Here is a 27,580-nt window from a genome sequence, read left to right on the forward strand (position 1 = left end):
TTATAGATTATATCCTACTTCACATTGAAATTATCTAAGCATATTTGGCGCAATTTGCAAGTTGATAGGTTAAGGACATTGATAAGTAATTTAAGCATTTGATAATCTCCTAAAATGATAAACCATCTCATGCATACTCTTAGGTTTTTCTTAGATCATGATAAAAATTGATCTTTAGAAGTTATTTAGAGGCATTCAGATGTCTCTCCTATTCAAATGAGTCTCAAACACTTGAATAAAAAAATAGGGAGCTCTCTTTCAATTTTTTTTTGCCCTTGTGTGTGGCATTTTAGAGCCTCCCCAAGGCTCAAAATGTCCCATTACATGGATTATTTGATCTTAGAACCAAATTCTAAGTCATCCACCTCATTTGTTAGAACACAAAACCAATAAGTAATCTCCTACACATAAGACCAAATTCTAGTCTTCTTTATCTATTTAGCCAAAATTATGCAAGTGATTATCCATCTTGAGCACTAAAAGTTCATAGAAATCTTTTCAATTTTGTAACTCTTAAGTTGCATTTCCCCTCGGTTTCTATAAAGCAAAAAATTGTAGAAAATCCCTCATTTTTCTTAGCCTAAAATTTATAGGAAACACTCCAACCTTCTTACTCGATGCCTTTTCTAAACTTATATTAAAGTTCTAAAATAACTTTTAGAGAGTTTAGGAAAACATTAGCAAATCATAGGAATCAAATTTCAATCTCTATTTCATTCTCCCAACCCAAGTTAGATGAATGGAAACCTCTCTTTGAACACCTAAAAATTCAAAGAAACTCATTACGATTTGTATTCCAAATCTATTTGTCACCCTCTTATGTTTGCTATGCCTATACTTAGCAAACTAAGTTTCTATCATTGAATAAAAAAATTCAATGATGCTTCTTCAGGCGTGCTTGGGGACTTGAACTAAAGGTTCATATGACTTGCGAAAAGAATCTTAGCAGCAGTAAGGAGCAGGAGTCGAATTGCCTCTCGTACGCTTGATTCACTCTTTTGGTCACAGGCTAGAGACGAAAAAACGAGTTTTCCTTGCTCGATTTCTCCCATGCCACTCCCCTTCTGCTTCTCAATTTTTTACCTCGCCTAAGGAAAAGAACATGCCCGTTCATTTGATTTGCTCAGGCTACAGGTTTGTATGGTCAAATGAGAGCCAAATGTCCATCATACCTCTCACACAGTTTTAATCAAACAACTGAGATTAATTACCCTCTCCCCCTGTTAGCTTGGATGAGCTAATAGGCACAAGAATCAAGCAAAGAGGAAGAGAAAGTTGTTCCCTTTGAGGATTTTTTAGGTGTTGTAGGCAACAAAGAGTATAGTAAAGGCTGAAAAGAAGTGTACTTAGCATTTGTCCTTGCTCTCATTCAACCATTAGATGTAGTTTTTTAATTTGGAAAGGTTTAAAGTGAAATTTAAAACTTGGGAAAACTAAAAATTGCACCAAGTAAACTGATTTGGGTTTAAATAGACTCGTTTTGAGTCGGTTTGACACAAACAAAAGGGTCGATAAAAGGACCCCTAATATGTGTTGTGAACAAACCACATGTATTGATGTTGACCAACAATGATCAAACAAGGTTCTTAAAACCAAATAGAGTATTTTTGGAAGGCAAAGAGAGATCTATGAATGCCTAAATTTGGATTAGACAAGATCTTCAAGAGCTAAGTGGATTTCTTTCTATGACCTTAAGGGAAGAGTTTTAGATGACTCTTGGAAGAGAGATATAGGAATCTTTTGGTAACTCCTAAAGAGGTTATTATTTGACATTTCTAGAAAGATTTTGGTTTGATTAGAAGTGTTTTGGAAACTTCTAAATGAGCTTAGGGATATCTTACTATCTCTTGAACGGCTAAAGGATTTTTTTGCTACCACCTACAAGTTCAAGGATATTTTGACTATCACTACAGAAGGATTAGGGATATTTTGTGTATCTAAAGGGATCTTAGGGATATTTTGCTATCTCCTGAAAAGTTAGGGGTATTTTGACTACCATCTATAAATATTCAATGATATTTTGTCTATCACTTAAAAGTTTAGAGATATTTGGTATCTCCAAAATGATCAAAATGCAGTTGGTACCTTGAAGAGTTCTAATAGGTATTTTGGCAACCAATTATAAGTAGAGTTTATCTTATTTGGCAAGAAAAAAATCAAAAGAGGCTAAGGTTAAAAGTATTTTGTCTACTAAAATTTTATGATATTTGATGTAAGGTCACCTATTTTGGCTAGATAAATCTTAATATTTGGAAAGGCTAAAAAGTATTTTGGCAACCACTAAAAGTCTAGATTTTGATAGATCTATTGCTAAATAAATATTAGAACTTCATGAATGGTCAAATTTGTGCTACAATCTGACTATGCTTAGCGAATGACCAGGAGTACTTTGTCATGAAGCAAACTTTGACAACAAGTCTCTAGAAAAAGTTGGAGGACAAATACTCAACAAAAATCATAAAAAATTGACGTAGAGAAGAAACTATTTTATTTCCTGTAAAATTGGTATGCTTCTGATTGAGCACATATATAATTCTATCAAAATTCTCCTTGATTTTTAGATTCTTTACATTGAAGTTAATGATAAACTTATGACAATTGTGATTATATTTTGCTGCTGAAATCTGCACTAATTCAACCATATATTTGTATATGTTAAAAATGAGGTTGAATTCGATGATGCTTTTGGTGATTTGGTGAACAATGAGTTTCAGAGGAAGGAATTGCTTGATCACAAAGATATAACATTTTATGCATTGATAGTATTCAAATGCAAGACAAAAGTCTGAAAAATCCAGTAGATCCTTTGGGAGAAACTTATCTTATCTCACTCAAAATCAAAAGGAGAATCATTATGAAGATATCCTACATAGGATGAATGTTCCTATTGTTACTTGGGAGAAAGATAGGCTTAGCTAGACAAGTCAAATGCAAACGTGAAATGAAATGTTGATGAAAGGAGTCTGCATTTTCACCTATATCTTCAAACAACTTATATGATACCAAGATTTTGGGCCTGGTATGCTTTGATCACTAGTGTCTAAATTAGCATTAGTTCTCAAATTTCCATGAGCAATGGCAATGCCTACTGAAAAACGGTTTAGGGACAGTACATTTGAAGATGCATGGTGGTTCAATAAGATTTCTTGCAAAAGTTTATCACGTTCTTAACAAGTGAACGAACCTAATCTCACTTGGGGTCTTAAACTCTAGTGGTTAAATGGTGATGACGGAAGGTAGAGTCTTGAAGTTGTGATGTGAAACGTACATGCGATGGAGGAGTTACTAAGAAATTAAAGAGATCAATTGAAACTTAATAACCCAAAATGAAATTATCGTTTATAATAAAAGAGTGATCATTAGAATTCGTGGTTTTAACTTGCTTAGGCAAAGATGAGCAAATTTCGGAAACCAAACAATTTAAGAAAACGCAAAGTTCAAATTGTAAAATTACGACGGTGAACAAAAATCCACAATTTAATAATAAGAACTTTCACCTTTGGAGACCATACACTCGACTAGTCTAGGCTTTAGCGGAAGAAACGTCTCCACCTTAGAATCGAGGTCGCTTCGAGGAAGGGGGAGCCTTGGATCGTCGCTCTTGGATAGGTGGCCGGAGCATGGAGTTCTTGACAACGTTTTCTTGAAGGTGTACTCAGCGGCCTGGAATGTCCGGACGGTGTCTGAAGACATTCTAATGGGCTGGACAGCAAGAGAGCATGTTCCCGATCTCCTAAACAGCAGTTTGGTCTTGGACAGATCTTGGACAGCAATCTTTCAGGTGCAAGACACGTTGGAATGTTCTTCTTGGCTGCTAGGAATGTGGGACAGCAAAGTGGTCTACTGAAAACAGCAGTTATAAGGCTTCCCGTTGCTGTGGATGCAATGGCAACGGCTGGAATTTTCTGGCTGCAGGTTTAAGAGGTAGGAAACTCCATGTTTTAAGGAGTGTGGGAAGGTTTAAGTGGAGGGAGGAGGGTCACGGGTTGGAGAAGGGCTAGATACGGGTGAAGCTATAGGAGAAATAAACAAAATCTGATTTGTAATTCAGATTTTGAATAAAGAAGATTAAAAGGGAATTAATGGGGAGCATAGCCGGCCTTGTGTAGAGGAGAGAGAGGGCAGAACTTTTAAAAGGTGGGGACCACCTGATTACGTGACAGGTTTTAAATAAAATCTGTATTAATTCAGATTTCACAGAAAAAGGAAAGTTTCCTTTCAAGGTTGTAGGCAATAAACAACTTGGAATTTCAAATTCCAAGTAACGGCTGGAATTATTTGTCTAAAGGCTGATTGAGAGAGCAATCAATCAAGCCTTAAAGGCTTGATTTCCACGGTTGGCAACACAGCCAGTAACGGCTATGAAGACTGCCAAGGAAATAGGATTCAAATTGACAATCCAATGCTGGTTTCTTTGCTTGATATGGCTGATTAAAACAGCAGTTAATCAAGCATTAAATGCTTGATTCCCACGGGTTGGCAACACAGCAGGTAACGGCTGTGAAGGAAAAAAAAAAAAGAAAAAAAACGGTGAGCTGAGGAGGGGAAATCAGGCTCACGGCTTGGCTGTGCTGGGATTAAGGAACGGAGGGGGAAAGCTGCCGGCTTGGTGGCTGGGAAGCTCGCGGGTAATGGGGCCGACCAAAGGAGGCAGGGGTGGAGGGCCTGCTGCCGCCGGTGGGGAGGTAGGGGGGGGTAGACGGCGGTAAGCCCAAGGGGAGAAAATTGGGGAGATCTCCAAGGAATCAAGTGGCGACGAATTCACTAACCTTAGTTATCTTCAACCCGGATTTCCGCACAATGAATTTGGACGAACGTTAGAACTCACAAAGAGATCTAAATTCTCCGTCAAACTCACTAAGAGATCTGGGAGAAGTGCACTCACAAAGAGAACATAAGAGGCAAATTTTCATTCATTCAAAAACTAAAATTACAATGCATGAGGCCTCATATAAATAGGCCAAAATGAAAAAACAAGAAATGACACAAATGCCCTTCCGGGCTACATAAGCGACTAAATGCTTATAAGGGCAAAAACGGAAAAACATAAAATAAAAATAAACTACTACATAAAATAATGAAAATACAACTCATGCTCGTAACCATCGATCTCCGGCATCGAAAATGCTGACGATGTCCTCATCAAGTTGTTACAAGGAGCATGGGTACTTTATATTTCCTTGATTGACACTACTGCAGGATCATTTGCAACCAGTCCAGTGATGGTTGATCTTATACCTCTTGACTATGATATGTGCTTAGGGTATAATAGGTAGAAGGCTCTATAGAATTTGGAGGCAAGAAAGGTATATTGAAAGGTGTAAAGAGTGGGAAACTTGACTTATGTGAGAATTGTGTTTTAGGAAAGCAAACAAGAGCCAAGTTTGGCATTGCGACTCATCTTACCAAAGGAACATTGAACTATGTGCACATTGGTGTTTGTTTCCTTTATTAATGATTTTTTGAAATATATTTGGGTATACGTTAAACACGGGTATGAAGTTCTAGATATTTTTCTTAAAGAGAAGAAAATAATAGTTACCCTGACTGCAAGAAAATTAGAAGGGCTAAGATTTGATAATGGAGGAGATTGCAAATCTGTTTCATTTTAGAATGCAGCAGTTAGACGATTTATTGTAACACTCACAGTACAATTGTAGTAGAGCATGAATCAGACATTGGTTGATAAGGTTTGATGCATGTTATCTCAGTCTAAGCAGATCAATGCGTTTGGGTAGAAATCTTATTATGCCTTTTATATTATAAAAAAATTGCCTACGTTAGCAGTAGTGGGAAATTGTTGATGGAGTTGTAGTCTTGACAACCTGTTTTTGATTTTAATTGTCTGCTTTTTATGTTTAGGTGTTTTGCATATTTTCATGTGAAGGAATTAAATTAGATCATAGATCCAACAAAGCTATTTTCATGAGTTTTCGTGAGAGAGAAGGCATCTCATCTGCAATATTACATTTGATGAGTTTGTGATGTTGAACCCGATAATATTATCACTAACCTAAAAGAAATATTCAGATACCTGCTCAATATATTGATATGGTAGCAGATGATCTTCCAATCACTGGAGACGATATTCCATACAATTACAAATAAGCCATATGGAGTGTGGAAAATGACAATTGGAAGATGGCAATGGATGATAAGATTACTTCAGAATTAGACTTGAAATTGGTTTCACTTCCAAAAGGCAATAAACTGTTTGGCTAGAAATGGGTCCTTGTCAAGAAGGAATGTGCTACTAACAAAGATAATATCATGAATATAATTTGATTGCTAGTGAAAGGCTATGCTTAGAAGGAAGGAATAGAATATAATGAAGATTTCTCATTAGTTGTTATACATTTGTTTATTCGACTATTATTGGATTTGGTTGCGTAGGTTGATCTAAGTTAGGTCAACTCAATGTAAAAAATTGCATTTCTCAATGGAACTTCAAGGAGATTTTTGTCTCAATCAAATGAGTTTAAAGGCCACAAATATTAGAATTGAGATTGCAGTTTGAACAATTCACTCTATGGTTTGAAGTAGTCATCAAGATAGTGGCACAGGTTGTTTGACAACTTTGTGTAGAAACATATTTACACATAATAAGTTTGATCAATATGTTTACTTGAAGAAATTTCAAGATGATACATTTTTCTATTTGATCTCATATGTTGATGAAATGCTAATAATATCTAAGATCAAGATGGAGATTAATACACTAAAGACCATGGTTTTAAAAACTAGACTGGCCAGCACGACCAATTCAACTATGAAGACTGGTCTGGTTCATCCAAAAAAATTTGTACGTCAAATCGGACAGAACCTATCAGAACCGCCGGTTTCAACCTGTGAATTGGTCCTGATTCCCTTGAACTGACCGGTTCACTTTCTAATTTTTTTAAATAATTAAATATATTAGTTCAATACATTAATAATAAATATTAAATAATTTTTGTACTTTAATAAATTAATTTAAATTTAAATTGCTTCTATTTTTATAAAGAAAATTCAACTAAACATTTCAAATGGTTATATCACTAATTTAAATTTAAATTATTTTTTTAATAAAAAAAATTCCAACTAAATATTTCACATGGCTTCGCCACTCAATGTGAGTTCTTACCTCATCCAAACTCAAAAAATAATATAAACATTATCAAGAGGAAGTTCTCAAGTGATGTGGGACTAAATAAGTTGAAGTTCCTCTTACTTTTTAAATTTACAACATACACTATATATTTTAATACATATTTTGTAAATAAACTTTTATGATGTAAATATCATTTATTTTAAATTAATAATGTTAAATAAATTATATACTTCATTTATTATTTATGTACTATAAAAATTAGTTAATTAATTATGTAGAATAATTCATAAATGTAAATTTATAATATAAATTTAATATGTAATTTATAGGTGTAAATTATATCTAAACATATAACATAAATTAATAATAATTTATATTAAATTTATAAATTTATTTGTAAGATAATTTTTTGTTAAATTTGAATTAAATTTAAAGATTGAATATGTTTAAATATAAAATTACATAAGATATTATTAATGTATGAATTCAATTTATTTTTTAATGAAAAAATTATATTATGACTGATTACTGTGTCATTTAAATTTTATTTAAATAGTTTTCATATTTATTATATCATTCGGTTCATTTCCGTTCGACCCGATCTAATCATTGAACACTGAACCTCTCCTTTTTTCAGTTTTATGTCCGGTCTGATTTTCACAATCTTACTAAAGACTTAACTAAGCTCAAAGTTCGAAGTGAAGGATTTTGATGAGACCAAGAAGATTCATGGGATAGAGATCAAGTGAGATGGGGGGAAAGGCATAGTTTGCTCATCTTAGACTCAACATTTAAAGAAAGTACTCAAGATGTTTCACATTGATGAAAAGGTTAAACCTATGAGTACTGCTTTAGCCTCATGTTTCAAACAAATTGTGTCAATGTCTTCAAACTTAAGTGATAATAAAAGGCAGATGGAAAGTGTTCCATATGCAAATGTAATGATAACCTTGTGCATATGATGTTGTGTACAAAATATGATATCTCATATGCTGCCAATATGGTGAGCCGATACATGTGCAATATTGGTAAAGGCCACTAGCATGCAATTAAATGGATTTGCAGTATATTCAGGATACTATAAATATTTGTCTGAAGTTCAAGAAAATTAAAGCTGATTGTATGTTGTCTAGTTGTATATATCGATCCTAGTTTTGTTGATCCTGATAATTGTCGATCAACAACTGGTTGTGTTTAATATGGTAGGAGGCCCAATGAGTTGGACATCAACACTACAATCAATAGTTGCTTTATCTATTACGACAACAAAGTATATGTTGATATTAAAATCATTCAAGGAAGCTATTTTTGGCTTCATAATTTAATCAAATGTCTGAGAGTTGTATAGTTATGCTGACAATGGTGATTACATAGATTAAGTTCCAATATTGTTTGGACTTGATCAATATCTCTCTAGTTTTTTATACTCAAGGACACAATAGAGACGGCAACAGCTTTTTAAGAAAGCTTGCTTACATGGAAGTTGTTGGAGTGGTGGATCACTTTTGTCATAGAAGTCCGGTTTAGTGGCTACTTATTAATCTAGGGTTGGGAAGATGGAATAGTTATTGAATTTAATAACTTTTGTTTATGAGTGAAATTCTTAAAAGATTTTTTGAGTATTTTGTAAACCTCTCAAAGTTTTAAGCGAGTTTGTTGCCTTTCATGAATGTAGGCTAATTGTTGAGCTACTTTCTTGTGTATTTTATTTTCCCAATTGAATATTGGAGTTCTAGCACAACACCACTATGGGTTCAATGGATTTTAAATTAGTCAGAAATTTCAAACCAAAACAGTATCTTATGAATGTTCTAAAGTAAGCTCTTGAAAAGTGTTCGGTGAACTACAACAACAACAACAACAACATCAAGCCTTTATCCCACTACGTGGGGTCGGCCAAAAGTGTTCGGTGAACTATAGACAAAAAAAAAGCCAAAGAAACTTTTATATATTGTCTACAATTATTGCTTGACTTGTATTCCATTTATGTTTGTTATTTGCTAGTCATGTAAGAGGCTCTTTACTGAACATATCAGTTTGTCTTCAATAGCCATATCATTCTCTGAACGTTTATGTATGTATCGGAAGTTTGTTTTGCTTTTCAATAACTTGTTATCATATTAACATTCAAACGTCTTGTTTGAAATTCTTTGTTAGGATTGTTACCCACTTCTTACGTCTTTGAAGGTATCATCAATGTTAGAGAATATATCTGCATTAAAGGTATGAATATGGTAATTTTTGTTATTGATTGTGGAATTCTATCGTGTGTTGGAACACCCTACTCCCCTTGATTATTTCTGTGAGACTATTGTAAAAAAGAACTTGTTCATCAATAGTGGCATGAACAATTGTCTTTTTACTATTTGAGAAAAATTATAATTATGGTCCCAACTCTCTATTTTTAGAATTGTCCAAGTGTGTTTAAGAAAGCATGTGGTGGCAAAATTGGTCAGTTAAGCTTCTAACACTCAACTGCGGGAACACCTTGTAAAAGCAGCATTTTTTAATCATATTTTTCTCGTTGGCTACTTGAGTAGGCATTTGAATTGTGAATTTGATCTTAGAACTGGAGTTTTATATCTTGAAAGCACAATTATCTATTTTCATGCAACCTCAAACTTCAGCCAATACTTTATATTCTATTCAAATTAATTAGTTTCTTTGTTTCTTAATGCAATTTGTGCACTTATTCAAAAAAAAAAAAAAAAAGAAGGCAAATCTGTCATAGTTAACTTACAAGATTATCTCATTGTCATGGAATCTTAATTTCTCCAACATTATCTAAAGTCACCTTTTTTCTGATGGTTTTTTGGTGTAAGAATGTAGAACTCAAGACTTTTGGTCATGTTCATGTATTCCCATCTAAAATTTCTTCTGTAATTTTTTGCCACCATCAATGGGCTATGTGATGCTAGGGTATATGGTTTCTAATGTAAATATAACATGCAAAATCGTGCTTGATTAAGGGTCTATTCAAAGCGTTTTTTTATTACTTGGCTTTTTTAAATATTGTTTGTTATAATTTTATTTTGTTATTTTTAAAAAAGAGAAAATGATCAAATGGATCACTTGACTCTTTATGAAGGATCAAAATAGCCCCAACGATATTAAAAGATCATTTTGGTCTCTCAAATCTCTAAAGAGGAACAAAATAGTCCCACCATGAGACTATTTTGATTCATTTTTTAAGACTTAGGGGATCAAAATAGTTCTTTAATATAGTTGGAGACTATTTTGCTCCTTCATAAAAGTCAATGGACCATTTTAGTTCTTTTCTCTTTTAAAAAATTTCTTATGATGAAAAATTGTTTTTTACAACTAGATATGTTAGAGCGTGGTAGCTATAAGAAAATTTTCTAACCTTTTCAGAATATAAGATATTTATGATAGTCATAACAACTTTTTAAAAATGTTGATTTTCCCACAATAGCTTTACAATCAAGTTTACAAAATGCTTCAGTTGCCCCAAACGAATCCTAAATAAAAAATTAAGTGATGTTTTTTAAATAGATTTTTCAGATGAGCTGAACAAAAGCTAATGCAAAATGCAAGAATAAACTTGCAAAACTCACGAGGAAGCAAACTATCTAACACCAAAAGTTAAATAGTGCTAAATATGATCATTAAAAAGAAACGAAATTCAATTTCCAAAGAAAATCTTTAATCTTCGAATGAATTCAGTCATAATAAGTAAGAAATAAGAGAATCATAGTAATTAAGATATCATGCTAATAAATGAACCCAAATATGAAGCAAATATGAAAATATACCAATCATATTGTCAATCCATCACTAATTTAAGGAAATAAAAGAAAAAGAATGAAAAGAGTTTACTAAACAACAACCTCCTCATTTGAATAAAGAGATCATCTCTTCTGAAAATGTTTCAAATCTCACACTTAATCAACGATAAAAAATCCAGAAGGATGGAGACAATTTTACATGAATTAAATTTAAATTTTATTCAAGCTAAAGTTATTTTTGCACATCTTTAAGCAACCGTGTTTATAGACACATACATTAAGTAATATAGATAAGTAATAAAAGTTCAATCATATTAATCTAGCCACAACCACATCATAAGAATATGACCAGTCCCAACAAGCCATGGTTCAAATAAGGAGAGGTTGTAAATATGCAGTCGGATAAAATATGAACCAATGACAATCTTAGTTCCCAAATAAGCTGGTTGAATAATTGATGCAAATCTAAAAGTCTATATTCATTAGTTACACATCATTTCTTGAAATTGATTTAGTTTTCTATATGTCATAGCTTTTATTATTCAAGTTTATCTTGATAAGATATGCATAAGATGATGATCTTATTGAGAACGAGTTGTGTTCTTAAAAGCTTGTGTTGGTATAGTTTGGCACACCCTATATTAGTTGGAATCTCTAATCATTGATTGGTTGGTTGTTATTGGCTCTATTTACTATTATTTTACCATACATTTAGAAGGTTATAGTTAGAGGTTTACTTCTCCTAATATTGTAACTTGAAGATTGTTGAGCGCTTAGCACGTAGCAAGAGATGTGATCTTGATTTTGCGTTGATTCTAGATCCCTATTGACTTTTAACTTGCGCCATAGCTGGAACTTGGTCATTGTTGTTTCCTTTTCTGTGGATGCACTATTTTTCTTATTTGTTCTTCATGAGTCCTATCACTATGGCAAAGACTATACTTGCCTTCCCTTGTATGTCACAATCTGTCCCGGAGACTCCAATTAACGAGGCAGGAACAAATGGTGGGATGGTTATGTAAATTTTTATTTACTAACTAATTATTTTCAATATACTGAAAGAGCCACTAAAACTTTAAATGTATTTAAATTAAAAAGGATGTTATAAATATTTTGACAATTATCTTTCTCTTGGAGTGTTGCGTTTGCGGTGCATGTTCTCTCTTATTTCATTCGTTTTGACTCTTTGAATCGTACATGTGTTCATTTATAAATATATGGGTGAGTCATAACATAACTCAGTGAGTATGTCATGCTTCTTAATTAAAAAAATACAAGATATTTTGAATAACATGCATGCTCATTACAAAACATAAAGTAATTCAATTTGAAATTTATTTGAGAATGACCATGAGATGTTATGCTTATCTATATATTGCACATGTATATCATATCTTTATTATTTCTGTAAATAGTACAATTGTCATAGTAGACACTATCTAAATAGTATAAATGGAGGTATTTCCTTTCTAATTTCATTTTTCATAACCTTTTCAATTCACGCCCATGGGTACAGTGCATTCCCATCCAAAATTTTCATGTTTTTGATGAGCTTTAAATATCATTTTGCGCAAGATTTTCATGTTTTTGATTTACATAAATAGAGTTTAAATTTTACTTAAACTAATAGTTGGTGGACTGTGAATTGCAATATTTTGTGAATTTATTTTGTGCATTCCATCTAAGGTTTACATTAGTAAACCTTAGACTCATAGATGATCAAAATAGACTTGATTTGAGCTTGCTTCATATTATCAACGAGAAATAAAACATAATAATTGGGTTAATATGAATGATTTAATATAAATGAAACTGTGTAAACTATAATATAGTGTCTTAAGACAGAGTTGCTAGAGGTAGAATATTTAGAACCAATCTAAAGAATCTCCAAAAATAATAATGTTGGCAGTCTGGTAGTCCAATGGCCGAGGTTAGCAATCCATGTGATTTTAAGCTAGTGGGATTCTCTATAGACTATAGTCAATGTTGGCAATGTGTGTGATTGCAGCCAGTGGAAATCCCTCAGGATTCTAGTGGAGTAAAGGATGCAACCTGTAAAATATCCTTCCTTATTCTCATAGATGCATTTATATAAGCCTTTTTAATGCTTGCATATTCTTTGATAGGATTTTTTTTTATGTAGTCACTGTTTAATTAGTTTTTTCCAAGTGTAGAAATTACCTAGTAACATAGAATTCTATTTAAATAAATGTGTAAGGTTCTCAATGAAATGCACACAAAATTTAAATTATTGCTTATTTCTTCATGTATTAAACACCTTGGTAGGAAATTCATGAGCACCCAGCACCCTCCTTCATCTCCTACTAGCATTCGTTGTCTGCTGTTCGGGTGGAAGGACACCCTAGAAAAGAGAAAGGCCGCACCCTCCTTTTATTAATTGCATCCATCTCCAACTTCTTGTTGTTGTCTCCACTTTTGCATCCTCTCTCTAGCAGCTATCTCCATCGCTTTTTGTCCAAACAAGTAGAATTGTAGCAAACTCTATCGTTTGTCCTCACAACAAGTACAGCCGCTGCCAGATAGAAGGTTTTCCCTTTACTGTTTGTTTCCTTCATTTAACATCAAGATAAAAAAAATAAAGCCAAGAAGAATGTCTTCTATATCATAAGTTGTTGATGAACCAAATGGTTTTAACCAAACTTTTGTAAGTAAGTATCACCTTCATTCAGATTGAATGAAATGAATTTTCTTGTTTTGTCCCGAGTTGTGAAATTTTTTTTCTTAAAGAAAAGGAAATCCAAACTACCTTATTGGATCTATACTAAGCTAAAATGATCTCGATTTTTCTTTGTGGAATGCAAAAGATTTCACAGTCGCATCATGACTATGGAATTCAATGATGTTGTAAGTCAATGGAACTTTGATGTTCCTAACCATAACCAAAGATATCACGACATGGTGAAGCAAGCATATTCAAAGGTTTGGATGTCACCTTAATTTATGAAGATAAATTCACACAAGCCAAAAGAAAATTTTGTGGCTCGAACTTAATTACTAGTAGTGTATCTAAATGAGTTGTAGGGTTCGTTTGGGGTTGCTGCAACTTTTATAAAGGTTTTTATATTTTGTTGTTGGAAGATAATTTTCTAAAACCTATTGTGGTATTATAAATATATTTCTTTTTAATGAAGTTGGGCAACTTTTTTTTAGAGCTATGACACTAGTAGATCTTATTCTCAATAGCAGGTTCTCACCACAAAATTTTCTAAAATTCAATGAGAAAGTAGAAGCCAAGCAAATGCATGGCAGCATTTTGAAAAGCAAAGTTGTGAGAAAGCTGCCTCAAACAAACCAGTAGTAAAGATGATACTTTGATATGAACTTTTGTTGGAGAAAGAATTTATGAATTTCAATTAAATTAAATGTTGAATATATGACTAAATACATATTCAAACCAAATCAAACTTTTTTATTTTTCATTATTTGAAGTGTAGAAGAGAGGCAAGATTTTATAGTAGAAACATCACATGTTCTTGAGAGTGTTGTTCTAATTCTGTCCTTGCATTAAATGCGAGCAAGATCGAGCCATCCAAGCCCAAACAAGGCCCACGAAGGTCCAATAATTGAGAATCTATGTTTTATAATTATTGTAAGAAGGTATGACATACAAAAAGCATATGTTGGAAACTCTAAGGCAAGCCTCCCTACAATAAGAACAAAACTTCATACCAAAACTGTCCTTACTGCTTCTATGGAAGAAAAGACTGTTGTAGAGATAGAAGGGCTAAAGCTAAAAAGAAATGGTGAAATTCCACACATTGAAAACTTTGGACAAATCAATGGGTATTTGTTTTATGACTCAATCCGGTGAGCATACTACCTCATACCTCTAATTTGCTTATGAAAATAGTTAAAAAAAAAAAGTTAACATAGACTCACAGGTAATGACAAACACTCTTTGACCAAACTCTCTTATATGCCTTGCGCAGGAAACAAAAAAATAAAAATAGCTAGTGGAACCTTAGCTTTTATTATTGAAAAGGGATATATTAAACTCACGCATTCCCTTTCATTATCAAATGCTCTCCAAGTTTCTAAACTATTCATAAACCTATTATCTTTTCAAAACCTATCATCTGTCCTAAATTATACTATGAATACAAGATTGAACCTCGAGGAAGATGAAACGATGACTCTACTATCTGGATACAAGGAGTAATCACGTCTCTCAATTTTATTTATCTTAAAACTTGAATACAAAGAAGGCGTAAGTTTGGCTCCATTATATTTAGATGGCCTCAGTTCTGTATTGTACCATGTTTCTCACATTATCCAAGAAAATAAAAATTCAAAGGTTTTGAGTATGTCTGTCAAATGGCCTAAACACAATTGAGTGTCTTGCATCCTATGTCACTCAAATGCCTCCATGCCTTTCTAATTAATCTGCATTAATGTATGTGAACCATCTTGTACCCCTAATATTAATGATAACATATGGCTTGTTACTTTCTTAGATGATTGCTCATGCACAACCTACCTATCCCTCATAAAAAAAATCCAATGCGAGTACAATTCTCCTAATGTTCCACGAAATGATCCTTACCCAATTCGTATCTAATATTAATTAATTAAGTCAAATGATGGGAAGGACTTTATATCTTTCATAAATCCTCTATTGACCCCCCACAACAAAATGGGTTATAGCATAAAGAAAAAATCATCTTCATGAGATTATGAAGACCCAATTTTTCGAGAGGAATGTTTTGGAAGTCTATTTAGTAGAGCTTCCTTAATTGTCATAATCATAATAAATTAACTTCTCAGTAAAAATATTACAAAATAAAATAACTATTAAAATTCTCATAACTTTTTCCCTATAATAAAACACTCATACTTTCATCAATAACCTTTAGGAGTATTGCTTATGTCCATATCCATTGAAACACTAAATTTAATCTAAGAGCACCGAACTACTTCGTTGGACACTTCTTGAACCAAAGAGGATATAAGTGTTTGTTGAGATATTTTTTGGTTGGCACTTCATCGATTCGTTCTACCTCACACAATCCTCATGATCCAGATAAATTTGAAATTCTAGAATATAAGCCCTTGAATCTCCTAGAGATTCCTCATGGATGGCTCATGCTGACCTATTGATGACTATTTAGCATCCATTTTGTCAGCTCACTGGCCAGCACCTCGGTTTTTTGGCTAATGTCTTTTGTCAGTGACTTTGATTTTGCCGATATGCCAACTAGTCATTCCAAGGAGTTGACTTGAAGTTACCTTTCATTGAGCTGAACTCAATTTGTCCTCTCCTAGCTTCTCAATTCTCTCCCAGCTCTATTGATTGATTCATTTTTCGGTGCCTTTCCCATCCCTCTACCCTCGCACAAAATGGGGTGTCATGACAATGTACCTCCTTGCGCACCCTGCAACTTGGAGGGTAAATCACGTCGAATGCATTTTTAGCATCATTTGTGATTTATCCATTCACTAGTGTTGATGATGATCATCCTTTTGTTGACATCATCCATTGAGCTGCATGTTGTTGTCGACTTTATTTCTCGAAGTTATTTTGACTTTTATGCAAGAGGAATGTCTACCGAAGAGATAGGCTTATTGCCTTCCATTTTGGGCAGTACAACTACAACAATTAAGGTCAATCAACCTTGATCCTTTTTCTTTTATCTTGCTGCATATGTGAAGACTTTTATAACTTGGCGGCCAAGGCCACCCCTTTTAGCCTCGCCATATAAACCCTTTCTTTGAATTCCCCAATGATGGATCCTTTTGCCATACTTAGGTGGTTAGAAAGCCTTTTACCTAGCAGGTGTTTGTCTCTTCCAATGCCATTCAAATCTTCAACTATCATCCACTGGCTCCTCCATCATCATCCACTTACGTCTTTCAAACCATCAACCACAACTTGCTGCTCATTATCCACGCTTAAAAGTTCCTCACCCGGTTTATCTTAGAGTCTTGATCGAAATACTTTCTTATGCTCTTTTTAAGTACATAGGAAAATTTTGAATATTTTTGTCATCCAGAATGGGAATGAGATTCTTTTGTTAAAATCTGTAATGTAGGACTAGCATGTGAAGACTTGCATTATGAAATTAAACAGAAGTTAAATTTAAAATCAATAATCATGAAATTAAACACAAGTTAAATTTAAAATCAGCAAGCTATTAATCATGGGGATGCATAAAACAATATTCAAACAAGTAAGAAAGGCAATCCATAAATAGTAATTAATCACAACCAAAGTTATAGAATTCATGATAAATCAAGTCAATTACTTAGCTGACATGAGTTGGCAAAAAGATCCAACATTTAACATAGATCAGTCACTACGAGAATCATGCACTCAATGATTTAAGAAGCTAGCCGATTTAAATTAACATGAACGTAGTGATTGCCACAGAGAATTGAACTTCAAAGCTATCTACTTAAATGTATGAAGTAAGAGTAGAAAGACTTGAGTATTTGCGTCGCAGGGAAGCTTCCTTCAGATGTGGTGTGGTCTCGGCCGGTTGATCTTCAAAGGGTTTCCTTCCTTGTGTCTTGCTTCATAGTGGAAAAGAAGAGATGTTGGCCGAAATTTGAAAGGAGGGAAGCCATGATTTTTGCTATTTGGGGGAGATTAGGAATGGTATGAGGTTAACTAGAGTGGTGGGGTTAGGGGAATGGGAGAGAGTGGATTGGAAAAGGGAAAAATTGTTTTGGGAAAGGGAAAAGATAAAGTTAACTTTGCAATTAATGGGTCAACCTCCCATTAATTAACTTGAAGAGTTCCAAGAGTTGGCCAACCATGGGGAAAGGGATAAGGGTTGTGGCTTTTCCAATTCTCAACTAATTTTGAGAATGAAAAATAAGGAGAGGCGGTCAATGGGTCAACTTCCCATTAATTAATATGAAGAGTTACAAGAGACAAGTGGGTTCCAATTGGAATACCAAAGGTCAAAATTTCAGATTTGGAAAATTTTGGATTGGGAACTTGGATGGGGAGGTGGTGGTGGTGGGCTTGCCATGGGCGGTGGAAGGGGAAGGGGTGGATGGCCGAGAGAGGGAAGGGGAGAGGGGCTGACTAGTGGTTAGGGAGGAAGGAGGGAAAGGGAAAGATATACAAGGGGAAAACCAAGAGCTCACCTTAATGGGCTGTTGGGTACTTCATTTGCCTTTTCCTAAGGCTTCACCACTCCACCACTCACTCTCACATAAGAGAAGAGGGCTGAAATTAGAATTCATTCAAAATAATCATCATCATCTTACAAGGGGAGGAGAGAGCCATATATATAGGCTCCACCACATGACAAGATAAAAAGACATAAATGACCTTGGTCTTACAACACATAACATTAAGTAAAAGTTCACAAACTAAATTAAATCACATACAACACACATAACAACTAATAATATAACGACTCAATCGCGGTCGTTGATCTACGACCCCTTCTATGATAAACTTTCCATGCATTGATGTCCCATCAACTTGTTCCTTAGGTGACCATCTCAGATAAGTTAACCTATGCTTGGTAATATGACTTCCAACATTCAAACAAAACTCATAGACATACTAAAAGTCACAACAAGCTTATAACCTCTTGCTAGTAATTACAATATGCAACTCCTTGACTTGAAACTACATTGTTATAGCTATGGTTCTTTGACTCTTCTAATTGTGGCCTACCTGATATATTCTTGGATGATGGAATTATGAGATTTTGATAAGTTTTGTCACCATGCTCACAAGGGATATGCACATGAATTCCATTTGTTTGAATACCCACATGTTGAATAGAGCCTATTGACGTCCTTAATTGAGATTTCTTCTTTGAAATGGAGTGGTAATTCATTATAAAGACTTGCACCCTCAGAAAAAATTATGAACTCTAGATCTAAATAAACCTTGTATATCTGGGTGAAATTTGAGTATAAAGATTACCTTTATAAAATTCATTGTGCCTCAATACACAATACTTGGTGATTCTTTTCGTATCGAACTATTATATGTTCAAGGACCACCTGATATCCTAAGCATTTTACTGAAATTAAAAAGTTATATGCTGCATCTTCAGCTGCCTTGCTAACTTTTGTTTGATTAGCTTGATAATAATATGAAGGACATACAAAAGCATTATTTTTCTTTGAAGGCAGGGATGCTTCGTATAGATAGGAAGAGGTTGAATTATATGCATTCGCAAGCACATAGCATGTAACAAATTACATGAAAAAAAAAAATTGCATGCTGAAGAGTTTCAGAAACATGAATTTTCTGTTAGATGGATTATGTAATTCAAAAGTTCATTGAAAATCATGTCTTCTTTTCAGGAGCAGTCAAATATATTACCAAAGGAAATTCACTCCATCAAATTGGATCCTTCCTGCTCTTACCAGTTAGCTTTCCACCTTGATGATGGCTGGTATGCCATGAATGCTTTTCCCTTTCATCATCCGAATAAAAGATCGATTACGTTCTTTTTCAGTACTTGAGCCATTTGGTAATGGTTTTAATTTCTACTTTATTTTTTCCAATATCTCTGTTTCTAAATATCTTAGAAAGCGTTATGTGGAGTTTTATTTATTTATTTTTGGCATTGTTTCTTTTGGTTAATGAAAGGAAAACATGTATGCCAGTTCTTATGCAGCATTGGTTATCTTTGTTAATACCCTAATTTATTGGAAATTTATTATTTCCTCTTGTTGCCAGAACTTGTATCTTGACTTAATTTGAACAAAAATTCAGTCTAATCAGTAGCAAGCCTAATCTGCTTTTGATCTCCTAACCTAACCTAATTTCGAATTCCTCCTTATCTGAATTTGTTGCAAAGGAAATGAGTTGATCTCTAATTGACTTGTTTAGTAACACAAATTGCCCGCACAGAAATGAAGTACATGTGGGAGGACCAGATTGCACTATGCAAGGGTCGAAGGCCAAATAGAAAAGTTCTTATGAGATTGGATTCTTTGCTTGCTTTTGAGGTTTTTTAGCTGTTTTGACTAGGAACATGTTGGCTTGAAAATTTTTAATGAAAATTGTTGACTAGGAACCGGTTGGTTCAGTCCAAGTTGTTGATTCCTGGGCAAATTGGATCATATGATCCAGTTTTAACGGGACGCTAGGAAGCAGTGAGTGCGTCTGAGAAAACTGCTATGTTGATTGCTTAACATGATCCAAAAGTGCATCGGTGATAAGTGGTCAAAGTAAGCAATGTTGCCTTGTGGCTCTGTTCACCAACCAGTTTTTCATTCCACAGGCAAACTTTGATCACAACATAAATCAATGTACGGCCTTGTTAGACACCATATTGGCTGGTGCTTGGACCTCTTAGGAAGCTTATTATTATTATTTTTTTTCTTAGGAAGCTTGGTACCCCTAAATAAGATGTATTTTAGGGTAAGAAATAATAAGAGATTTTCAGAAGGCAAAAGCTGTCTGCCTAGTTCAGGGGACTGCTATGATGCATCTATTTTTTATGCGTTCAAATTCTTTGAAAGTAATCAACTGCTGTTGAAATGCTCTTTAAAGGTCTCTGCAGATGCAGATTTCAGACATATTGCTCGGTATTCAATTTCAGGTCTGGAGTTCTGAACCTTAACAGTTTAAATGTGACGCACATGCACTGCCCTCCCCCTCCTTGGTTGTAAGTTCAGTTGATACACTTCTTTCATACAAATTATATTTATCTATTTAGTTTTTTTTTTTTTTTGGGTGGGAATAGGGATGGCATTAATGAACCTGTTGCTCAGTGCTTGAGAAGACCCGCTTGGCTTCCTGCAAACTCGGTAATTACTAGAAATGGTATCTAGAAAATATAGTGGAGTCTTTTTAACATGCTTATCTAGAAAAGCATATTCGTATGTTGGCAGTGCATTGCACGGGATGAAAATAGAAAGACAAAACAATATGGCACCAATTAAATTATATTAATTTTTGTGCACTGCTTCAATCTGCTTTTGCTATATTGTATAATGTATTATTTATGAGGATTAAGGACCAAAATAGAGGTTAGTAACATCCTGTTTTGGTATTATAAAGGAGATAGAGGAAGTATACTTATATGATTGTGTTATTGTGTTTAGTAGTGCAAAGAATTGATACTTCATTCTAACAACTTCTTTATTGTGATAAAAATAGTTGGCTTTCATAACTAAAGGCTGATGGTTGCATATCTTGTCCTGCCATTGTTATAATGAACTTTACTGATCAATGGGTTGGGTCGTTGCAGCAATTCAGGTCATTGATATATCATGATCAACATTCTTATCCATTTAATTGGGGTCAAACTTATGAATACTAGTTCTCACTAGTTTCTATTGTATTGAGTGAGGTGTTAATGTTTTTTAATTTATTATCTTGTCATTAGTTTTATCTCAACTATTTCGATGAACTTTTTTATTTCTCATTCACCGTTCATTCTTATTGAGTCCTAATTTAGGTGTTAATTCTATTTTATACATGCCTTTTTATACAACTTTAACGACGTTATCTCAATTGGCCCCATTCTTTCTAAGTCCTTTCATGTAAATTTTGCTACTCCTTGGCGTTGCATCTTCACGTTTCCAATCACTTTAGTCTACTCTACGTGATCTTATCTTTAATCAGTGCTACTCATGTTATCTCAAATCTCAATAAGAATCATTTTTCAATCTATTTTCTTAGTTTTACCACAAATCTATCTGAAGTTTTTATTTTTCTGCACTCATCTTAATTATATATAAAATAATTTCTATTCATTTTTCTTATCTAGAAATCATAACTATTTTTTCATTCAATTAGATTTATAAAAATGGTTTGGACTAAGGTGCATTTCGTTTGTCAATACAGCAAGTAAATAAAAAAATTAATGCATAGTCAAACTTTTCTTGTGCGGAACATTTGCATGTGTTTTTTTTTTTTTTTTAAATTGGGATTCTACTTTGTCAGTTTTATCCACTTAAATCATCTCGATGATCTGATCTGACCAGATTGGGATAATATGGTTGTCTTTATGATGCATCTTTCAAATTATGAAAGCAGCATTTTCGCTATTCCATGTAGCTATGAAGCACTCAGTAACATGATATGAATACTCATTTTCTCCAATTTAAAGTTTTATTAACTATGCTCAATTTTTTTGATGGGGACATCAGATTTCGACACGTGTACCATCGCCGGCGGCGCAGATCGACGGCTATGATCCAGAGTCTCTATTTCTGATTTATTTACAGCTTATGTCATGTGTACTTTCTTTAGTTTCCTAGTTTGCCCTTGAGGGCATTGTTTCGCTTATGTAGCCCAGAGGGCGTTTCTGTCTTTTCAGTTTTATTATTTTTGGGCCTCCTTATATGAGGCATCATGTATTGTAAAAGTTTAGTTTTTGAGGAATGAAAGATATTTCCCTTTGTTCTCTTTTTGAGTGCACTTCTCTTAGATCTCTTAGTGAGTTCAACGGGAAGACTAGATCTCTTCGTGAGTTCTAGATTTAGTCCAAAGTTTATTGTGTGGAGATCGAGTATTGAAGAGAACGAGTTGAGTGGAATCAAAGCAACGAAAATCCTCAGATTTTCACCTCTCCCCTTCCCCTTATCCTATTGCCGCCGACCCCTTGGATCTATCCAGACCGCCGGCCTGCACAGCTCTACCCGCCGGCCTGTAGAGCCCCTCCCGCCGGCCGCCGCAGATCCCCTTGCCGCCGGCCACCATGAGCCCATACCGCCGGTCCCCCTTTGGCCCCTTGCTAATTTGAATTTCCATCCCTTAATGACCTTCCTAATTGAGCCACTTAAATTGGGGAATTAATTAAGGGGAGTTACAACCTTTTGAAATTCAAATTCCCTCCCAATTTTCGTTAAATTAGGGAGTTACATGATATAATTAAAATTTGAAATCTAAACTTCAGATTTTGATTAATTAATTGTGGTCCCCACCTACTTAAATTTCCAACCTCTCCCCTCTCTCTACATGGCTGGTCATCCCTCATATCTCTCCCCCTTTTAATTTTCTTTAATACACCATTAACCCTTCCCTCCTAATCTTAATTTCAAATTCAAAATTCTAAAATTGAAATTAAGAGTCCGCCAATTTCGAAAATCTGAATTAATTCTCAGATTTTAGCCTTTCTCCCCCCATAGCTCCACCCGCCCTTAGCCCCTCTCCAACCCGTGACCAGCCTCTCTCTTCTTGCTCACAGTTTGCTCGCTCGTCTCCCCTCTTTGGCTTCATCACTCACTACCACCATGCATGGCGGACCCCGAATTTGAATGGGGACTTGTGTTTGACGCTCACGGCAACCTCGACATCCAACGATCGCCGTTCTTCAACGCAGGATTTGATTCCAACGACGACACCGTTGGAACTTACTTGGATCGGATCCTATCGACCCTCATACACGTCATCGAAAAACAACGTCCAGACTCCGAGTGGATCATTGACAGCCGCCCACCTGCTCTTCCAAGTCCGGTTTCTTCCCCAGCGACGAGTCCTCTCGGGATAACCTGTCTACTAGTGGCATCGCTAAGTCTACTTACGATCCTCCTCCGCTAGCCACCACTTTCAAAACGAGTGAAGGACTTCAAGGTGAATGATCTAGATCTTAAATTTGAGGCTTCGTTATCATTAGCTATTTGCATTACCTAAATATTTAGTTGTTATTTTGAAAGTTACCGTAATCTCTACATGTGATCTATTGTCATTGCTAAATCTCTCAACGACGAATTCTTAACTCAATCTCGAGCAAGCAAAGAGTTATTTATTAGCAAGATAAATTTCATCGCTTTTATTAATTTCTCAAAGGCAATTCTTGTTCATCGCATGCTATTTCACATCATTTTTATTCATACATGAATATATAAATGAAATCCATTATAACTCTTTGTAATTATTTCTTCATTTATGCCATAAAGGAAAACATTTTTTCTTTAACTTCTTCATTCATAATATAAATGTCCAAAATAATCAACCTTTTTACGCTTGTCAGCAATTTGCCTCTTCAATCAAATGATTTGTTACACTTATTTTGCAATCTTTTATTTTTAGTCACTTAAGCGCTCATTTTTTTTGCCCGCCTCTCTGATTTTTTGACCTGACATGGTTTTACATAAGGTTGGGCTAGATCATCATCAATACATTGTAGGTATCCATTGTTTTTTTGTTTCCACTAATTTCTTCATTTATAGTATAAAGATCCAAAATGTTCAATCACCTTTTATATTTTTCAGCAGTATTTTGACCATTCAGTCAATGAATTTTCACCTTTTTTAGCCAGTTTTTGCTTGTAGTTGCTTCATCGCTCATTTTTTGGGCCCGCCTCTCTTTGGATTTTTGTATAATTTCAAACTAGTATGTGTTGCATATCTATACCCAAATGTTATCATATTGTTTCTCATATTTCTATAATTCCATCTCCAAGGTTCAAGACATTGCTTCCCTTTTTTCTCAATCTAAAGATGAGAAATTCATTTTGTGAAATATGTGAACATTCCTATCTACTCATCAATTTATGGGCTATTATAATTATTTTGTTATTAATTTTATTCATTGATATCATATTTTTCCTATTAAATGCTTTCCTAGAATTGTATAAATTCTGTCTACATTGAAATGTAAACACCAACCTATTCTCCAATATTTGTCATGGTATTATAGCCCTAAATTTTTTTCATCCTTTATGTTTCCATTATTGCATCCTTCAGCTATGCATTATCACTATCCTGCAACCTTCATTGCAGCTCTCTTTTCCTTTTCTCCTATTTTTTCTATAACTATAGCCTTTATCATTGCATTGTCATAAATATTTTTCATTATTGCAGTCTTTATCTTTGCATTACAAGTGTGCAAGGGCCGCTGCACTGGCGCCCGGGTGCAGTGTTAAATAGGCAAGAGTTCTCACATCAAGGACGGATGTGGGCAAAGAAGCTACTCCATGAAACTAAAATTATGATAGGAACTTGGAATATAGGTTCCCTTACAGGAAAATTAATGGAGTTAATAGATATTATGATTCATAGGAAGATAAATATTTTGTGCATTCAGGAAACTAAATGGGTTAGAGAGAAGGCTAAGGAAATTGATAGTTTAGGATTTAAACTTAGGTACTAGAAATGGTGTAGGTATTATTATAGATAAGAGTTTAAAGGATAATGTTATAAAAATTAATAGGATTGGAGATAGAATTATAGCTTTAAAGATTATTGTTGAGGATAAGATTATTAATATTATAAGTGCTTATGCTCCTCAAGTAGGTTTGGATATGAGTTCTAAATTAAATTTTTTGAATGACTTAGAAGAATTATTACAAAAGATATCTCTAGAAGAAAGAGTTCTTATTGTAGGAGATTTAAATGGACATGTTGATAGAGAGGTAGATGATTTTAAAAACATTCATGGTGGCTGTAGTTTTGGAACAACAAGTGAAGGTGGCAAGACCATATTAGATTTTTGTTTAGTTTATGATTTTTCAATTGCTAATATTTTATTTAAGAAAAGGAATGAGCATCTCATCACTTATAAAAATGGATATCGTAAAACACAGATTGACTATTTTCTTATAAGAAAATTAGATCGTTTAGATTACAAAGATTTTAAAGTTATTCCGAGTGAAAATTTATGTACCCAACATCGATTATTAGTTTTGGACTTTAAGATAAAGGGACAGATAATAAAAAATAAATTAAAACGATATTCTAAGATTAGATGGGGGCTTTTAAAGAATATTAACAAAAATATTTTTGAGAGTAAGATTTTAGATTTTAAGATATTATCTGTGCATGAGGATGCTAATGTTATGTGGGAAAAAGTGGCTAGTGATATTAAAAATATTGCAAAAGATGTGCTTGGAGTATCAAAGGGAAAAGCTCCTAATAGTAAAAATAGTTGGTGGTGGAATCCAAATGTGCAAGAAAAGATTAAGAATAAGAAAATTTGTTATAAAAATTGGTTTAATTTTAAAAATTCTGATAATTGGGAAATATATAAAGAGGCTCGTAAGGAATCTAAAAAGCAATTTGCGATGCAAAGACCTTAGCTTTTAGTGATTTATATAATATATTAGATACTAAGGAGGGAGAAAGATATATGTATAAGTTAGTCAAGCAAAGAGATAAGAGTAGTAAGGATTTAGTTCAAGTGAAGTGTATTAAGGATGAAGATAAAAAAATACTTTTCTTAGAAAATGATATTCAACAAAGGTGGATGAGATATATTGCTAAACTTTTTAATGAAAATTGTGAAAATAAGATTAACTATGGTGACCTTAGCACCCTAAATGAAAATAAAGATTTTTGTTTTTATCAGCGTATTAATAAAACCAAAGTTAGAGAGGCTTTAAAGAAAATGAAGGGTGGAAATACTGTTGGACCTGATGATATTCCAATAGGGTGTGTAAATGCTTAGGAGATGAAGGAATTTCTTGGCTTACTAAACTTTTTAATACTATTTTGAAGACTAAAAAGATGCTAGATGAGTGGAGAATGAGCGTGTTAATTCCTATTTTTAAGAATAAAGGTGACGCACAAGATTGTGCGAATTATAGAGGTATTAAGTTAATGTGTCATACTTTAAAACTATGGGAGCGAGTTATGGAGCATAGGTTGCGGCGTGATACTAATGTTTCTCAAAATCAATTTGGATTCATGCCGGGTAGGTCGACTATGGAAGCCATACATTTATTAAGAGGTTTGATGGAGAAATATAGAGAAAATAAGGAGGATCTACATATGATATTTACTGATTTAGAAAAAGCATATGATAAAGTTCCAAGAGAAGTGCTATGGAGAGTTCTTGAAAAGAAAGGAGTCAATAATGCTTATATTCAAATCATTAAAGATATGTATGCAGGAGCTATTACTTGTGTTCAAACACAAGGTGGATTGACCAAGTATTTCCCTATTTCGATTGGGTTACATCAAGGATCAGCCTTAAGCCCATATCTTTTTACTTTAGTCATGGATGTTCTCACTAGACATTTGCAAGAGGATATACCTTGGTGTATGCTTTTTGCTGATGATATTCTTCTTGTTGATAAGACTAGAGAGGGAGTTGAAAGTAAACTTAAATTATGGAGGTCAACATTAGAGACTAAAGGTTTTCACTTGAGTAGATCTAAAACGGAATATATGGAGTGCAATTTTAGTAGTAATAGACCTAGTGAGGGGATTGTGACTTTGGGCGATCAAGTCATTAATAAGAGTACACGTTTTAGATATCTTGGATCTATTGTTCAGAGTGATGGTGAAATAGATGGGGATATTATCAACAGAATTCAAGTTGGATGGTTGAAGTGGAGGAATGCATCGGGCTTGTTATGTGATAGAAATGTACCCCTCAAACTTAAGGGAAAATTCTATAAGATGGTAGTGAGGCCTGCAATGCTTTATGGTGCCGAATGTTGGCCATTAAAAGAGAAGCATAATACTAAGTTAAGTGTGGCAGAGATGAGAATGCTCAGGTGGATGAGTGGCTTTACCCTTAGAGATAGGATACGAAATGAGCATATACGTGAAAAGGTTGGAGTAGCTCCAGTAGAAGATAAAATTAGAGAGAGTCGCCTTAGATGGTTTGGCCACATAAAACGACGGCCTTTCGATGACCCGGTTAGGAGAGTAGAGGTATTAGATTTGACTTATATTAAGAAAGGTAGAGGTAGACCTAAAAAGACTTGGTTAGAAAATATTAGGAATAACCTTTCTTTATTAGATTTAAACGAGAATTTGACTTTTAATAGGACACAATGGAGAAAAAGGATTCATGTAGCCGACCCCACGTAGTGGGATAAAGGCTTGATGTTGTTGATGTTGTTGT

General features: G+C 34.0%; 1 protein-coding gene across 3 annotated transcripts in view; it reads left to right on the forward strand.

Moving 5' to 3' along the window:
* The window catches only part of LOC110106282, a 70,774-nt gene that overhangs the window by 27,162 nt on the left and 16,032 nt on the right, over nucleotides 1-27,580 (forward strand). For 2 of the 3 annotated variants that reach the window (XM_020836126.2, XM_020836159.2), the window contains exons 12-15: nucleotides 9,248-9,313; nucleotides 19,132-19,223; nucleotides 20,379-20,444; nucleotides 20,523-20,586. In XM_020836126.2, the coding sequence (XP_020691785.1) occupies nucleotides 9,248-9,313; nucleotides 19,132-19,223; nucleotides 20,379-20,444; nucleotides 20,523-20,586 (288 nt within the window). The remainder of the gene's footprint in view (nucleotides 1-9,247; nucleotides 9,314-19,131; nucleotides 19,224-20,378; nucleotides 20,445-20,522; nucleotides 20,587-27,580) is intronic. The other variant, XM_020836152.2, reaches the window with a different exon arrangement.

This window comes from Dendrobium catenatum, unplaced genomic scaffold (genome assembly GCF_001605985.2).
Source record: "Dendrobium catenatum unplaced genomic scaffold, ASM160598v2 fragScaff_scaffold_1263, whole genome shotgun sequence".
Taxonomy (NCBI): domain Eukaryota; kingdom Viridiplantae; phylum Streptophyta; class Magnoliopsida; order Asparagales; family Orchidaceae; genus Dendrobium; species Dendrobium catenatum.